The sequence below is a fragment of the Chlorocebus sabaeus genome, chromosome 20 (assembly GCF_047675955.1).
Source record: "Chlorocebus sabaeus isolate Y175 chromosome 20, mChlSab1.0.hap1, whole genome shotgun sequence".
Lineage (NCBI taxonomy): Eukaryota > Metazoa > Chordata > Mammalia > Primates > Cercopithecidae > Chlorocebus > Chlorocebus sabaeus.
The window spans coordinates 70893075-70910510 of record NC_132923.1 but is presented as its reverse complement, the minus strand read 5'-3'; the positions used below and the strand labels follow the sequence as shown (position 1 = coordinate 70910510).

Here is a 17436-nt window from a genome sequence, read left to right as displayed (position 1 = left end):
CAAAGACATTGTGCTCAGTAAAAACTTGATCTCAACAGGTTAAACACTATATGATTCCATTTATATGATATGATTGAAAAGACAGATCAGTGATGGAGAGTAGATCACAGGTTGCCAGGGATTAGCGGTGGCAGGAAGGATGTAACCATAAAGGTGTAGCACAGAAAGTTTACTGAGGGTGACAGAACTATTCTATATCCTGAACATGGTGGGAATTGCAAGAATATATATGTGTGTCAACTTTCATAGAACAGTATACCAAAAAAGGTGAATTTTATTTCGTGATAAATTAAAAATTTTACTTTAAAAAAGAGACAAAAATAGTAACAAGGGAAACTTTCAAAAAATATATGTTCTTGTTCAAGAACAGCGTGACCAACATGGCGAAAACCCATCTCTACTAAAAATAAAAAAATTAGCCAGACGTGGTGGCGGGCACGTGTAGTCCCAGCTATTCAGAAGGCTGAGGCAGGATAATTACTTAAACCTGAGAGGTGGAGGTTGCAGTGAGCTGAGATGGTGCCACTGCACTTCCAGCCTGGGCGACAGAGTGAGATTCCATCTCAAAAAAAAAAAAAATTTTTATATATATATATAATTTATATATATATATAAAATCTTTAAATGTCTTTTCTAAAACTCCCAGCATACTTACATATCAAATGTCTCAAGCCTTTGATTTTACATATGTAATATTGCAGTGTTTTGATAATATGAAATATTTATATTGAAGTAAATTTGAGTTACTCTAAATTTAAACTTAAATTCTAGGATTTTATAGCAAGTCTTGACAAATAAAATTCTATTTTCTTGATTATAAACTAATGAGCCATCATCATTAATGCTACCAAATTTTTTTTTTTTTTTTGAGATGGAGTCTTGCCCTGTTGCCCAGACTGGAGTGCAGTGGTGCGATCTCGGCTCACTGCAAGCCCCACCTCCCGGGTTTAGGTCATTCTCCTGACTCAGCCTCCCGAGTAGCTGGGACTACAGGTGCCTGCCACCACGCATGGCTAATTTTTTGTGTATTTTTAGTAGAGACGGGGTTTCACTGTGTTAGCCAGGATGGTCTCGATCTCCTGACCTCGTGATCCTCCTGCCTTGGCCTCCTAAAGTGCTGGGATTACTGGCTTGAGCCACCACACCCGGCCACTGCTACTGAAATTTTTAAAAATTCCAATATGAACAGATTTAAAATAAACAGACTATGTAGTGAATAAATAAATCTTGAAATTAAGTGAGCTGATCTTGATCTAACCTACTATTTTTGAAGCATTTTCTACATAGATATGTGTTACGTGCCCTTGTAAGGCTCATAGTAGTAAAATATTAATTTATGAAAATATTGTTTCTGTGAAATAGCTTGCAAATGTCCACTTAAACACATAATGGATCTCTGCATATTGTTCTTTTTTTTTTTTAAGAGCAATGAAGTGGATCTAATTTAATATTAATGTATGCTATACTCTGTGATCTCTGTAGTATCACAGTTAACTGGACTTACGTAGGCAATTATTTACATTTAAAATTTTACAATGTAGATTAATACTATATTTTTTTCTCATCTATTTCAGACGAGACTACTGACAAAGTAGGAAATAATGAAAAGAGAAAAGCTTATTTTAGAGAAAGAGGTTTTCCCAAATATAACTTTGTTTCCAATAGCTATGTCCCTAATATTTTATTCATTTGAAATCACCCTTTTAGACAATTTGCTGACAGGTTAATATTATCTTTGGGAACCGGAGTACCCTCTTTTAGTGTGGTTTTTATAACGCCTACCACAGGAATAGCTTCCGCTTGCATTTAGGTATCTGACTCATCCTTGCTAATATATCTTGATTTAATGATGACCTAGGGAAGAAAGAGAGGAACTCCCTTAGTATTTTTATTCTGTGTAATCTGCCTTCTCAGAATGTGCCTCATGAAAGAAGCACCTAATTACTCTGCCAAATCCAGAAAGCACTGTGAGGAGAAAGCCTGGCAAGTTTTTCCTACCAGTCTGCCACCTAATGAATAGACATTGTAACACACTGATATTCTGCTTTTGCACTGCAGCAAGAATGAGGATAATAATAATTATTATTATTATTAAAAGAACAAAGAAATGTTAGCTAAAATGGTAAACATAGATAAACTGCTGTGATTTAAGAAGTTTCCATTTGGAATCCTCTGTAAGCTCAAGTATAAAAAGGATATTGGCTGTAATCGCTTTCAAGACAGTAAGAAAAATCCAGGGCTAGTAGCAGGGCATGATTTGAGGTGCCAAATTTATTTTCATTCATACGTTTGACTGCTAAATATTAATCAATCCGAACAGATAATGCCAGCTTCTGAAGGTGAATACAAGAGTTTATGTCCTTGGAGAGCTCATAGATTAGGCCAGGAGACAAATGAAAAAAAGTACCATAACATATCACAAAATATTCTGAGAGAGACAGCCAATGCTGGTGGAGTACAGATGGATGAAACAGCTGACTCTTCCTATGGAAGTTGAGAAAAAATTTACTGAAGAGTTTTCCTTTGAATTTAGCCTTAATGGATGAGACATGACATGCTTGACAAAGACAATAGAGAAAGAACACTTCAGACAGTGAGAACTGCATAAAATAATAAATATACAACATTTTGAAAATGCTATTCCTTAATGCCAATATAGCTCTTACTCTAATTTGAGAGAAATAGTTTATTCCATTTTGTTTGATGCCTCCTCCTTTGTCTTATTCTGCACCAAGGCAATCAGTTATTTATTCATTCAAAGAATATTTGTTTAAATACCTACTATGTAGCAAACAGTATTTGGGGAGCTGAGATTATAGGACTGAACAAAATCCTGTTCCTTATGAAACTTGAATTCCAGGAGGAGTAAACAGATGATAATAAAGTCATTAAGTAATATCGACTATGATAAACAAGTAATTAATATTATATGCTGACAAGTACTATGGAGGAAAATGAAGTAGAATAGGGGAGGTCAGTAAGTTTAAACAGGGTGATTATGGGGGACTTCATCAAGCAAGCGATATTTGGGCAAATGCTGAAGGAGATGAGGGAAAAAACCATGCAGGTATACTGGGAAAAAGGAAACTTGAGCAACATTTTCTGTGAACAAAAAGGAGTCCAGTGTGGCTGAAGAAGAACTAGGGGGAGAGTTGAAGAAGACGAAAGAGAGGTGCTGCAGTTGGGGATGGGGGAACCTCACGTAGGGACCTCAAGGCCATTGTGTAGACTTTACTTTTACTCTAGGTGATGAGGTGTCACTGGAGGGCTTTGATTGGGCAATTCTTTCTTGAATAGGACCATCTCTAAGATACATGAAACTATACTCAAGCATCTAGGATACAAGCCTCCCACATAGGATTCAGGTGACATTATCAGGTAGTACAGGCTAAAACTGATCTTTCTGAAGCACCATTTTACTAAAGATGAGTAATTAAATAGCATCAAATGGATAAAAGTGAGGTATTCACATCATCTTATAAAGATATCATGCTAGATAACTTCAGACTCAAGGATGTTGCGTATATGTGAAGATGAACTTCTAGCAATATGACTGGATCACGCTGGGAGCATGAATTCCCTCTTCTGTCCCTTAAGGTATCCTCTGCTTTAAAAAGCTTTGGTAGCTTTGGTGTAGTATAATAAAATGGACACCATAGTTAGAGTGGAAAGACCTGGTTTTGAGTATTGGATCAACTGTAATTTTATTTCTTGATTTTTTTTTTTTTTTTTTTTTTTTTTTTTTTTTGAGATGGAGTCTTGCTGTTGTCTGCCTGGGCTGGAATGGAGTGCAATGGCATGATCTCAGCTCACCACAACCTCTGCCTCCTGGGTTCCAGCAATTCTCCTGCCTCAGCCTCCCAAGTAGCTGAGATTACAGGCATGCACTGCCATGCCCAGCTAATTTTTGTATTTTTTAGTAGAGACGGGGTTTCACCATGTTGGCCAGGCTGGTCTCAAACTCCCGACCTCAGGTGATCTGCCCTCATCGACCTCCCAAAGTGCTGGAATTACAGGCGTGAGCCACCGTGCCCGGCCTTGCGTCTTGATATTCTTATCTGAAAATGGGTATAATAATGTACAAACAATGCACATTCAATCTGCAAATATTTATTGACTGTCTACTCTGTGCCATAATCTATCTCAAATTCCAGAAACATAGTATTGAACAAGACTCAGCCCAGCCCGAAAGGATTTTATATTTCAAACAGGGAATTTCAACAGTATTTGTCTGATATATTTATGAGGATCAAATAAAATAATACATTAGCAATGCTTACTGCCATATATGGCTCTCAGTAGAAATGCCAAAAAATGTAAGTTACATCTCTATAATTCTTTTAAAGAGTTGCCAGTTAATTTTATAAGATAGATAGATAACCATTCCATTCAGTTGAATATTACCTTCTTTTCAATCATGTTGGAATAATTCTCTAGCTTTGTTTTTAAAAACAAAATACAAAAATTGAGAGAAGTTGCAATTTGGGGGTTGCTGTAGTTATATATAACAGTGTATTTACTGTTATATACTGTTGTATAACGGCATACACTGTTGGAAGAGGTATGGTTGTTCATTGGTGTTCTGTTACCTTGCCATTGACTGAAGGAAGGGATCTGGTATAGCTTTACTTGAATAGAGTCTAATAGTTGTGTGTTGTTTTAGAAAAAAGGAACCAGCTAGTGAAATAAATAAAGATGTGATCAATAATAATTCAACTTTGTTAATATTGATAGTCTTAAATCTGTTCCTCTTTTAAAGCTTTTTTATAAAAAGCTTCTGAATTGTCTTTTTAAAAAAAGCTTCTTAATTAATTGCCTTCTCAAATATTCAGCTTTGTATTTATAGTAAGTGGGAACCATGTTATTTTGAGTGCCATGTTGTGCTATGTATAATATTACTGTATACAAACTGCAGTTTTATGCATTTAAAATATATTGGTTTTATTTTTAAATTTATTTTACTTTTTTAGGATTTCCTCATTTTTTTTTTATTATATTTTAAGTTCTAGGGTACATATGCACAACGTGCAGGTTTGTTACATAGGTACACATGTGCCATGTTGGTGTGCTGCATCTATTAACTTGTCATTTACATTAGGTATGTCTCCTAAAGCTATCCCTCCCCCCTCCCCCCACTCCATGACAGGCCTTGGTGTGTGATGTTCCCCTTCCTGTGTCCAAGTGTTCTCATTGTTCAATTCCCACCTATGAATGAGAACATGCGGTGTTTGGTTTTTTGTCCTCGGGATAGTTTGCTGAGAATGATGGTTTCCAGTTTCATCCATGTCCCTACAAAGGACATGAACTCATCCTTTTTTATGGCTGCATAGTATTCCATGGTGTGTATGTGCCACATTTTCTTAATCCAGTCTATCATCAATGGACATTTGGGTTGGTTCCAAGTCTTTGCTACTGTGAACAGTGCTGCAATAAACATATGTGTGTATGTGTCTTTATAGCAGCATGATTTATAATCCTTTGGGTATATACCCAGTAATGGGATGGCTGGGTCAAATGGTATTTCTAGTTCTAGATCTTTGAGGAATCGTCACACTGTCTTCCACAATGGTTGAACTAGTTTACAGTCCCACTAACAATGTAAAAGTGTTCTTATTTCTCCACATCCTCTCCAGCACCTGTTATTTCCTGACTTTTTAATGATTGCCATTCTAACTGGTGTGAGATGGTGTCTCATTGTGGTTTTGATTTGCATTTCTCTGATGGCCAGTGATGATGAGCATTTTTTCATGTGTCTGTTGGCTGCATAAATGCCTTCTTTTGAGAAGTGTCTGTTCATATCCTTCACCCACTTTTTGATGGGGTTGTTTGTTTTTTCTTGTAAATTTGTTTGAGATCTTTGTAGATTCTGGATGTTAGCCCTTTGTCAGATGGGTAGATTGCAAAATTTTTCTCCCATTCTGTAGGTTGCCTGTTCACTCTGATGGTAGTTTCTTTTGATGTGCAGAAGCTCTTTAGTTTAATTAGATCCCATTAGTCAATTTTGGCTTTTGTTGCCATTGCTTTTGGTGTTTTAGACGTGAAGTCCTTCCCCATGCCTATGTCCTGAATGATATTGCCTAGGTTTTCTTCTAGGGCTTTTATGGTTTTAAGTCTAACATTTAAGTCTTTAATCCATCTTGAATTAATTTTTGTGTAAGATGTAAGGAAGGGATCCAGTTTCAGCTTTCTACATATGGCTAGCCAGTTTTCCCAGCACCATTTATTAAATAGGGAATCCTTTCCCCATTGCTTGTTTTTGTCAGGTTTGTCAAAGATCAGATGGTTGTAGATACGTGGCATTATTTCTGAGGGCTCTGTTCAGTTCCATTGGTCTATATCTCTGTTTTGGTACCAGTACCATGCTGTTTTGGTTACTGTAGCCTTGTAGTATAGTTTGAAGTCAGGTAACATGATGCCTCCATCTTTGTTCTTTTGGTTTATGATTGACTTGGCAATGCAGGTCTTTTTTGGTTCCATATGAACTTTAAAGTAGTTTTTCCAATTCTGTGAAGAAAGTCATTGGTAACTTGATGGTGATGGCATCTATAAATTACCTTGGGCAGTATGGCCATTTTCATAATATTAATTCTTCCTATCCATGAGCATGAAATGTTCTTCCATTTGTTTGTGTCCTCTTTTATTTTGTTGAGCAGTGGTTTGTAGTTCTCCTTGAAGAGGTCCTTCACATCCCTTGTAAGCTGGATTTCTAGGTATTTTATTCTCTTTGAAGCAGTTGTGAATGCGACTTCACTCATGATTTGGCTCTCTGTGATTGGTGTATAAGAATGCTTGTGATTTTTGCACATTAATTTTGTATCCTGAGACTTTGCTGCAGTTGCTTATCAGCTTGAGATTTGGGGCTGAGATGATGGGGTTTTCTAAATATACAATGATGTCATCTGCAAACAGGGACAATTTGTCTTCCTCTTTTCCTAATTGAATACCCTTTATTTCTTTCTCCTGCCTGATTGCCCTGGCCAGATAATGGTTGAAAAGTGGTTACTCATAGCAAATTTATTTCAGGTCAACTTTTAAACTTTGAAGGATATTGAGTATAAAAATAATGTAATTATTTTCATCCAAAATAATTGTATTGCAAGGATTTTGTTTTAAAAACATTTTAAAACAAAGCTATCATAGTGTCACTATAAATTTATAACACTTTTGACTACAATTAATTGACCTTTCTTTTCAATTCAATGAAAATCAAAATATTTCAATTTTTTCCACAATGTTTATAATAATAAGTAATATATTATTTAATTGTTACTGACTATATAACTATATTCAAATCCTTTAATCGTATTTTATTATGATAAATTATTGATTCTTACTGCTTTGACAGGATGTGGATATCAGAAATTTCATCATTTGAAACTGAGACAGAGTGGGCACGGTGGCTCGCACCTGTATTCTCAGTAATTTGGGAGGCTGAGGCAGGTGGATTACCTGAGGCCAGGAGTTTGAGACCAGCCTGGCCAACATCGTGAAACCTGTCTCTACTAAGAATACAAAAAATTAGCCAGGCATCGTGGCGGGTGCCTGTAATCTTGGCTACTCGGGAGGTAGGAGAATTGCTTGAACCCGGAGGCAGAGGTTGCAGTGAGCCTAGACAGAGCCACTGCACTCCAGCCTGGGTGACACAGCAAGACTCTGTCTAAAAAATAAATAAAATAAAATAAAATAAAATGTTATTGAGTTATAAAAAAATAAATAAATAAATCTGAGACATACCTTTAATTGGAATTCTCAAATAATTCCCAAGTATCTGTGCATTGATAAATTAATTGGGAATTACTCATTTCTCCTTCTAAGGTGCCAAGGGCTAAGGGTTATACACGAACAGGAAGGTTTTCAGTTTATTCATTAGTTTCTTCCTAGGTACTTGACAGGGCACATAGACTCTATTTGCTTTTTCTCCTGTTCTCCTGGCTGTCTCTCTCAAATAGTATTATTTGCTGAAATGTAGCATAGGATTTGTTTTAACTGTACTTATATTTACTTTTTCTTAGATAGCATCGCCTATTTCCTACCTTGTAGACTCATCTTTGATTTCAATATTTGGCAAAGCGTCTCTCTCTTTTTTTTTTTTTTTTTTTGGCAGTTTTGCTCTAAAAACAAACTTTCATGCATTTGCCTTAAACTTTTTTTTTTCAGAAATAAGTAATTCAGACTTTCAAAAAGTCCGATTATCTTTTAAGTTTTATATTTCAATTGGCTCTCTTTGGTATTCCTATTTTTTTTTTCTAGAGTAGGTAGAATTAACAGACTTTGCATATTTTTGTGAACTTCACTTCTTATGATGATTCTCAAAGTCTCTTTATTTGGGAACTTGGCTGTCATAATAGCTAAAGTGAAAAAAGTAATGTGGAATGCCACACAATGGCACATAATTTGGCAATAAGAAATGGAAAGTAATTATAATTGCACTATTCTACTGCTTTAGGTAAGTTTATGTCAACATTTCTTTATCTAAATAAACTCCAGTTCACATACGGCTATATCTAGGTTGTGAAATTTGTTGTAATGTTTTGAGAAAGAAATTCCTAAAATTCTTACTGTATTTTGGCAGTTTTGAAAAGTAAATCTGAGAAGTATCTTTTCGTAACTTCAAATTGCTATTTTACTTTTTGCTAATACATCACTATGAATAATGTAAAAATCACATATTTTCATGTCCCAATTTTAAATCATATTATTGCTGGAGGAAAGTCCCATCTTTGTTTTCATAATTCAGCAAATATTAGGTAGCTTATATTTTCTCCTGTGACATTACTAATAGTTTGTCTTCTCAAATAGGGCAGTTAAAATACCTTTAGATATTAAAAAATGCATTAGAGCCAACTTGAAGAAAATTACAATTTTGTAATTGAGTTAAAGATCATTCCATTGGGAATTTAAAAACCTGGGTTTTAGTTTTAGCTCTAGTATCAGCAGCTAATATGACTTTAGGCAAGTTGCTTAACTTCTCTAGCTCTGTTACCTTGTCATTGGAATGAGGAGCTGAACAAGGTGATTACTAAGATTCAGTGCAAGTCTAAAATTCCATGACTGTGTTTTGGTTCATAATATACTTTAGTTAATTATTGAAATGTTGTTGTGCTTTCCAGAGGAGTACCTGTAAACTAGTAATTTAAACCCTTCCTATTGTGTTTGAACCACTTTCCCAAGGGCTGGCATGGGTCTTACTTGTTCCTACGCATAGGAGTTAGTCTGCTCTTATTTAGCCTTTTAGATATTTAGCACATTTTAGCCAGAATATCTGACACAGATTAATGATTTTTTTTTTTTTTTTTTTTTTTGAGACAAAGACTCACTCTGTCACCAAGGCTGGAGTGCAGTGGCGTGATCTTGGCTCACTGCACCCTCCGCCTGCTTGGTTCAAGTGATTCTTGTGCCTCATCCTCCTGAGTAACTAAGATTACAGGTGTGTGCCATCGCACCCAGCTAATTTTTGTATTTTTTTTAGGAGAGACAGGGTTTCACCATGTTGGCCAGACTAGTCTCAAACTCCTGGCCTCAACTGATCCACCTGCCGTGGCCTCCCAAAGTGTTGGGATTACAGGCATGAGCCACTGCGCTCAGCCCAAATGATTTTATAAGGGTAAAAGACTTCACATCGTAGTGGGAGAATTCAATGTCTCCCTTTTTCACTGAAGTCTCACCGGGAATCATGTCTTTTCTGTCACTCTTGCTGATGAACCCTAGTTCTGCTTTGTCAAACTTATTTGAGATCAAGCTGGCCCTTGTGACAATCTTTGCCGGTATAGACTTCTCATAACATCAAGAAACTTCAAGCACCACTATTTCCTTTCTACTTCCCCATGTGCCTTATAAAGTATAAAAGCTGTATTCCAATATGTATCTAGATGTCAGGTTACAGTGATCTACTTTTGGACTTGAGGCATTTTTTGGACTTCCCTGCCCATAAATCTCACTTGCATTCTTTGTGAACAAAGAGCACACGCACTCTCAAATGTACATGCCCACATGCAAGCATACAGTATCTTGTACACCTCCCTGCACACACACAAACACAAGCATAGTGCTTGACTTCGGACTCTGCGCTTTAACTGAGAGTGTTTGTTTTTCCTGATTGTCACCTTCATTCCAGTTTTGTGAGCTTTGCTGTCAAAGTGGCTGTGCATCTAACAGAGAGTGGCTGCTGTTGGCAACCCATGAACAATGAGCTTAAACAGAAGAATGGGGGTAATGTTTATTGTAATAAATATTGGACATTAAATTCCTTGGGGGAATGAACCAAATCCAATGTTTTCCTGTTCACTGACATTTTTTATATTGATGCTGTTTTGGATCTTTTGGAGAAGGGAGGGAAAAAAAAAACTTCAGCAAATCAGCTCTTTCATTCAAAAATGGAATTCAGAAGGCTATTTTAGCTAGCTTCTTTTTGACAATCCCGGATTTAATCAGTTTTTACTGTGATGAAGACAGTTAGCCTCACAAATTTTGTGGAAATCTAAAGCGATGAAGGGTGTTGTTAAGGGGGAAACAGAGTGCAATTGTTTAAATAATCTTGGGCCAATAGCATTTGGTAGGTGGAGTTACTGTTGTGTGCATTACAGAGCAAGATAATTCTGAATGAAGACTTTAAACATTACACATGCTGGACAGATTCTGGGTCTGCTCTTTGTGCAAACAAAACAAGTGACTAGGTTTTGCTTACTATCCATTAGTGAATGCAGCTTGTTTGATAAGATATTTTTTTAAAAAAAATACATGTAAAGGATTTATCAAAAGCCCTTATGAATATTTCATGAGTTGATATATTCAGCTGAATGAATTCAGTGAGTGTCAGTGTGTAGCTTGCAGACAAACCTCATCCACAAGGAGGCTACTGACATTGGAAGCACTTTGGCGCATTTTCAGAGGCAAAGCCAGCCTGATAAAGCTCCTTGTGACAGCCTGACTTGCTATTCTTCGAGTATGCTGCTCTTGCTCTAAGACGCTCATACATTGGAGTCACAGCTTCGTAAATTAAACTGGAAATAGTTTGCAGACTGACCAGTCTTCTAACCTGCAGCAGTGTCTCTGCTATGTTTGAGCTTTTTGTTTTGGATGGTGAAAGCTAGCACTCCTTACAAGACATGACAGCAAAAGATTCTTCAAAGGAACTTACTGCTTCTGAACCTGAGGTTTGCATAAAGACTTTCAAGGAGCAAATGCATTTAGAACTTGAGCTTCCGAGATTGCCAGGAAACAGACCTACATCTCCTAAAATTTCTCCACGCAGTTCACCAAGGAACTCACCATGCTTTTTCAGAAAGTTGCTGGTGAATAAAAGCATTCGGCAGCGTCGTCGCTTCACTGTGGCTCATACATGGTAAGATGAGACTTGGAGGTATCTACAGTGCTTTTCAGATTCTTGCATTAGCACCAGTGATTAGCAGTGTAGAAAATGGAACATTTGAGTTTTGTTCCTAATACATACCACAAGTGTGAAATGAATGGAGACCAGGTTAGCTGAAGAATACATAAATGCACTGTGTGCTAAATTGTCATTGTGCTACTAGCTATTTCCAGATAAAATATGCTTTTAACTGCAGAGTCTTTAAAATTACTGCTTATCAGAATACATAGCTAATTCTAGGCAAGTCGAGTAATAAATGAATTTTTAAAGTCAGTTTTTTGCTTCATATCTGTTGAGGTGGTAGGTGACTTTTTTGTTCTGTGATTGTTAGTGATTTTAAAAAATATTTTGGGACATGAATAAGTGTTTTAATCTTAGTTCTCACTTATTTTTAAGATAATGTATAAAGTCTAACTTAATTTGTTGTACCACCATGTTTATAGTGTATAAACCAGTGAGTTTTTGATTTATTGACTTATCTTTACATTACTTAAGGAAAGGGAAAACTAAGTCCTCACTTCTGAAATTGCTTGATTAGTTACTTTAATATATGATTCCAAAATGCTGTTATTTTTAAGAGCCTCTTTTTTTTTAAAAAAAATAGAACTTAAAATTTATAGATGTTTTTGGAATACTCAGCAAATAAATTCAAGAACCCTCTGTAAAACTTGCTCTGAGCCTGCCACCTTTAATACATATGTTTACAAGGTATGTAAATATAGTAGGATAATGTCCTTAAACAGTATAATGATGAAATGTAAGGATAAAACACAATGAAATTAAATCACTTTTACTGTAAGAGCCAGGCCACTTCAGATTTCTTTGGAGGATATATTTTCTTTCAGATTAATGTACCTTTAAAAATTAAGTAGCTGTACCTTAGTTTTTTCTAGCAGGGACCATAGCAATAAAGGGAGCATGTACATCTTAAAGGCAATTCTAACACAGTGATTTTGTGACTACATGCTGGACTGCCAATCAACATTATAAATTGAGGAGATGTGATTTTTAAAAATTAATACTCACTTGAATTATTTTCTACTTATCTAAAATGCTTGTCTGCTTAATCTGCTGTATAATGCATTGGCAAATTAAAGTTATGCCTAGAAAGATATAGCTTACCTTTGATAGATACCACATGTTTAGCCAACACATACTTTGCCTGGAATATATGTTGTGCTTGTTCTTGCTTTATGACAATGGACTGTCCATATAATGGCTTTATTGCAGAATTTCTTTGGTCATCTTCTTGATGTATTAAATCATGTTGTTTAATTGTAATCTCTTATTTGCAAAATACACGTGGTTAGTCTTTCAAAGCCTACCAATGATGGTAGCATTTGTAGAAAGGGAAGGTTTATGTATAAGGATGTACTGACTTGAAGAAGTCCTCTCTTTTGTGCTTTATCCCACCCCTAACATGTATGTATTTTCTTATAGTTTGCTAAGTAGTATAACTGAATAGGGAAGGTATATAAACATATGCTTAATTAGTTATGAAAATAATATATATAGAAAATACATAATAGATGCACATCTTTTCTTACTTGAGTTAATATTAAGTCACTATTTTAACCAAAAGGATATTTAATTTTAGATAGCTAATTTTTAGATAATGATATGTCTTCTTAAACCCTCAGTAATATTTTTCTTAATGTGGAGTTTTGGTTCTGAACACAATAGTGTGACCTTTCTTTTTCTCATAATAGATTTTTGATGTGCTAAGAACATAGAGCTATAAATACTGGAGTTTTTTACTTTTCCAAAAACCCCAATTTTAAAATGATTAAAGAGCTAGTTTTACTCATGCATTATACAAATTTTCTTGCAGCAAGTTGCAAAAGGAACAATTAAATGATATCTGAAGTTACCTATGCTAATAAGATGATATTCTTTTAGTTGAGTTAAAACAAAATTTTACAATTGCCAAAAAAGAAAACATAGGACTTTGATATAATGCTCTATAATATAGGTTAAAATAATTCATTAATCATTAAACTTGTAAAATAACTTTAGTTATGACTACGATTCATTTTCACCCTTTTTACTTTCAACTCACACATTCCCCTTCTGATGTTTCTTAGTAAAACTGTTTCACAGTTTGTTTTCAGCTCTTGACTAAGTCTTTAATTATATTTATTTCTATTGTTTTATCTGAATATATACTTAACATTTTTCAAATTTATTTTCATACAACATGCAATGAAAATCTCTTTCTGGAAAATAGACATATATCTTACATATTTTCATGACTTTTTCAAATCTTAAAAATTTTGCCTTTCCCAGGGGAACCCCAATAAAGGCTCTGGCCGAAAGCTTCATGCTTTCCCCTTGCTTCACTTTTTTGTCTCTTGAGCACCCTAATGTCTTTCCAATGAATATGCGTGGCTCTGTATGGGCTGCCATACCTCCTGTCTCTAAGAATTGTGAGTATAATAAACTTTTCTTTCTTGAATTTCCAAGAAATTTCATGTGCTTTTTTTACATTAGATGAAATGGTTACATGAGGAAATAAGAGCTTAAGTACTTTACTTTTGCCTCTGTCATAGTGAAATGTAACTAGCCTTTCACGATCAACGATTGGTATTTTCCAAACCATGCACTTAAGTTAGAAATTCCAAGATATGCACTTAGAAGTCTCTAAAAACATGTTATTACTTTACAGTAGACAGTAGGCTTCTTTTAAGAAGATTGGATTGTTTTGATTCCAGCGTTGAAATTAAAGTAATTTTCATGATGAAGCTAAACAATGCAGAGGATGCAGTTTATATGCAAACCCACTAAACAGTTTTTATTTGTAGATTTCATATTTCAGTCAGATGGATGTGTAGTTCTGGCTTTAAAAACCAAGTTATGAACTGTGGACTAATGGCAGAAGATTTAAGAAATATTTATGAAATTCTGACTCTGGGCTATTTAAAAATATCTGAGGAAATGTGGATATTCAATGTGTTGTCACCAATCAGAGTATTTACAAAATCCTAAATCTGGAAGGAATTTGGATGATTATCTCATTGCTTCCTTTTACCCTTGGGCAGGACCACAATTACTCCATCTTTAACATATGGGAATCTGCCCTACTTTTAAGACTCCAGAGAAAATAATTCTAAAACCTCACTTAGTATACAATCTTACTACTTTATAGTCCAGGTACTAGAAAACTATTTGTGATGATTTATCTGTATTATTTATATATTATGTATAATATGTTTTCCCCTCAGTGGATATTATTAATAAAAAAGATGCATAAGAGCTGCATGAATCTGAAGATCATTATTAACTGGTGCCAGCATTTTCTTTTTCATTCACTCAACATATGTAATTGAGCACTGCTGTGAGCAAGAAGAGAAAAAAAATCTGATTCAACCCACATGTATTCCAACACCTACTATATTTTAAGTTTTTTACTAGAATGTCTGCATATGTTATCTCATTTAAGTTTCATTTGGAATATAAGTATACTCCAAATTCATGATCCTTTCAATATTGCCTATTGCAGATATCAAAAGTATTTTGAATTGCTTTAGCTTCTTATAGGTGTTTATACTCCATTAATCATTATTTTGACTCTGAACCACCATCTCAAATTTCAAAAATTTTCTTTGAATTTTGAGACCCAAAAGTGGATACCACACTCTTTGTTAGATGATATGAGAAAATATACATATGAAACATGTAATAAGTTGCAAAGTGACAATGGAACCTTCAGAATTACTGAATCGGAAAATTACTGCCAGAGTTCTCAGGTAACATACTCTTTATCCCTAATCCCACATCAGGGATGCTAACTTCTGGAGCACAGTGTTATCCTACCTGGCCTGTATGGCCTGCCTGTGCTTGCCTGGTACTTGTCACACAGTGTCCAGCTTTTATAACCTTCCCTTCTTTGTTGATGTCCCAACCTCAGTCATCAGTTCTCTTTCATCATTAGCAACATGATGCTCTCTGAAGAAAGCTACTGTAATGGTCTTGAATATATCCTGGGCCCACCACATCCCCAACTACCGCCCTCCCCCCCCGCCAACTCCCTCTCCGCGCCCCCTGCCCCGCTGCATTGATGCTCCTTTCTGGAGCTCTCTTCTTGTATTGGTGAGCACTATCCTTTATCTGTCTGTCCATGCTTGCACACAGGAAACAATATTTTTGTAATTAGAAGTTAGTAGGAGAAAAGAGGCTTGTATTCCTTTTTCTCATTTAGTTTTACCTGTATCTTGGAAATCTTTTCTCGTTTTAACAAAGGTTCATGAAGTCTTTACTTGTGTATCTAATATTTGAATATAAAAGTTTTAAAAGCCATAGTTAGTACTCTAAAGGGACTTATATTTGGCAAGACAACACTGGATTAAGTGGAGAATAGGAAAAAAAACAGTGAATATGGCACATGATTGACCTTTCTCAGAACTGCAGATGTGCTTGCTGTATTACGCAACTTAGTCCTAGTTTGTTAGCTAACTCTACTGAATCTGTGCTAGTAATATTGATCAATTGCCTTGAATTCTTTCCTGGTAATATTGGAAATTTTTTGAGAGATGTCTGTCTTTACATATTTATTGATTCAACATTTGTTTGAACAAAACATTTGTTTAGAGTCTACTGTGCACCAGGCTCTGATCTGGGCTTAGGAGACACACAATGAGAAAGACCCCTGGTCTTCAAAGAACTCCTATACTAGCTGGAAGACAAACTTATGCAATAATAATTAATCAATGGTGTGGGAATAATGCTACTGAAGCGTGTTGTTCAACTTGTCATGAGAGCACAGAAGAAATAACTACCACTAGAGAGTGAGTCAATGTGTTAAGGTAAGTTTAGAGAAGAGATGACATTTGTGTGGGGTTGTGACAAATGAATAGGAGTTTTCTAGGAGAAAAGTGAGCAGGAGAGGTATTTTTTGGCCAAGGGAGCAATAATTAGGAAACACTGTTAACAAATGATAACAATAATAGCTCTAATATATTTAGCACTTACATAATGTGTTGGATATTAGTTCTAAATGTATTTACTCATTTAAGCACATAAAAACCCCATGAGTTATATACTATCATATTATTTTCATTTTATAGGAAAATGAATAAAGGTCAGAGAGGACAAGTAATTTGTCCAAGTTTACACAGAAAATAAACAGCTGAGTTGGGATTTGACTCTGAGCATGAGTGAAAGTACACATAGTTCACTGGGGTTTCAGCCTAAGGATGCAAGGTGGGAAAGCTAGGAAGTAAGACTGTGCCAGCAGGTTGGAGCCATTTGCTAGGGCTTCCAATATCATGAGCAAGACTTGGGGCTTTAGCCCATCCACCCTTAGTGGGGAGCCACGACAGGTTATGAGAAAGGGATTGCCATATATTATTTTTATTTTGGAAAGGTACTTTGCAGGTCAGGCGGAGAATGGATTAGAGGACAAGGAGCTTAAAGGGAAAAGGGACAGTGTGCATTTGAGAGATAATGACTTCTACTTATTTTGTATATCCCGTAACATTGAAAACTATGCATATGACTTGCTTTATGACTTAACAAATTATGGTTTTTGGAAACTGGTAGGAAAGCATGTGAACTTGGTGTCTCTTGATTTATCACTTACACCATGATGCTGTAGATAGTACTAGCTGGTACAATACCCCCACATGCATCAAACAATCAGCAAAGGTACATAGGAGGATGTGTGCATCTGAGGAAAACCCTATTAGCTCAGTCCTAATTTACTAGAGGTGCTTTGTATTTTGCTTTAAGTGCAGACTCCTAGTGGGTTAAAAAAAAAAAGCAGGTATTATCTTAGTCCACAATCTGAATCAAATGGCAGTAGAAATCTATGCCTCATAGCCCGAGTCTGTTGCTTTAATCAGAGCAAGCATTTTATCAGTACATCTATAAATAGTGTTTTCCTGGCCTTTTAGTGTCCTCAAGTCTTCAATATATTGAATTTTTAAAATATTTACTGTAAAAAGGGCTTTGCAAAGTAATGGTGACAACCCCCAGGACACATGCCGGAAGGTGGCCCAGCAAGCTTGCCAGCTGCCTTTCTGCTAAAGGCTAAACCCATTTTGCTAAATCCCACTTGCGTTCTCTTTCCA

At 35.6% G+C, this 17436-nt stretch overlaps 1 protein-coding gene across 2 annotated transcripts in view; it reads left to right on the top strand.

Annotated features, from left to right (window-relative positions):
* Positions 1-17436, top strand: part of PDE4B (phosphodiesterase 4B) — a 446330-nt gene that overhangs the window by 75393 nt on the left and 353501 nt on the right. The window contains exon 1 of one of the 2 annotated variants that reach the window (XM_007978424.3): positions 10933-11341. The exons of the other annotated variant lie outside the window; for it this stretch is intronic. Within the exon in view, the coding sequence (XP_007976615.3) occupies positions 11106-11341 (236 nt within the window). The 5' untranslated portion in view covers positions 10933-11105. Of the gene's footprint in view, positions 1-10932; positions 11342-17436 lie in introns of those variants that run through there. 2 annotated transcript variants of the gene reach the window in all.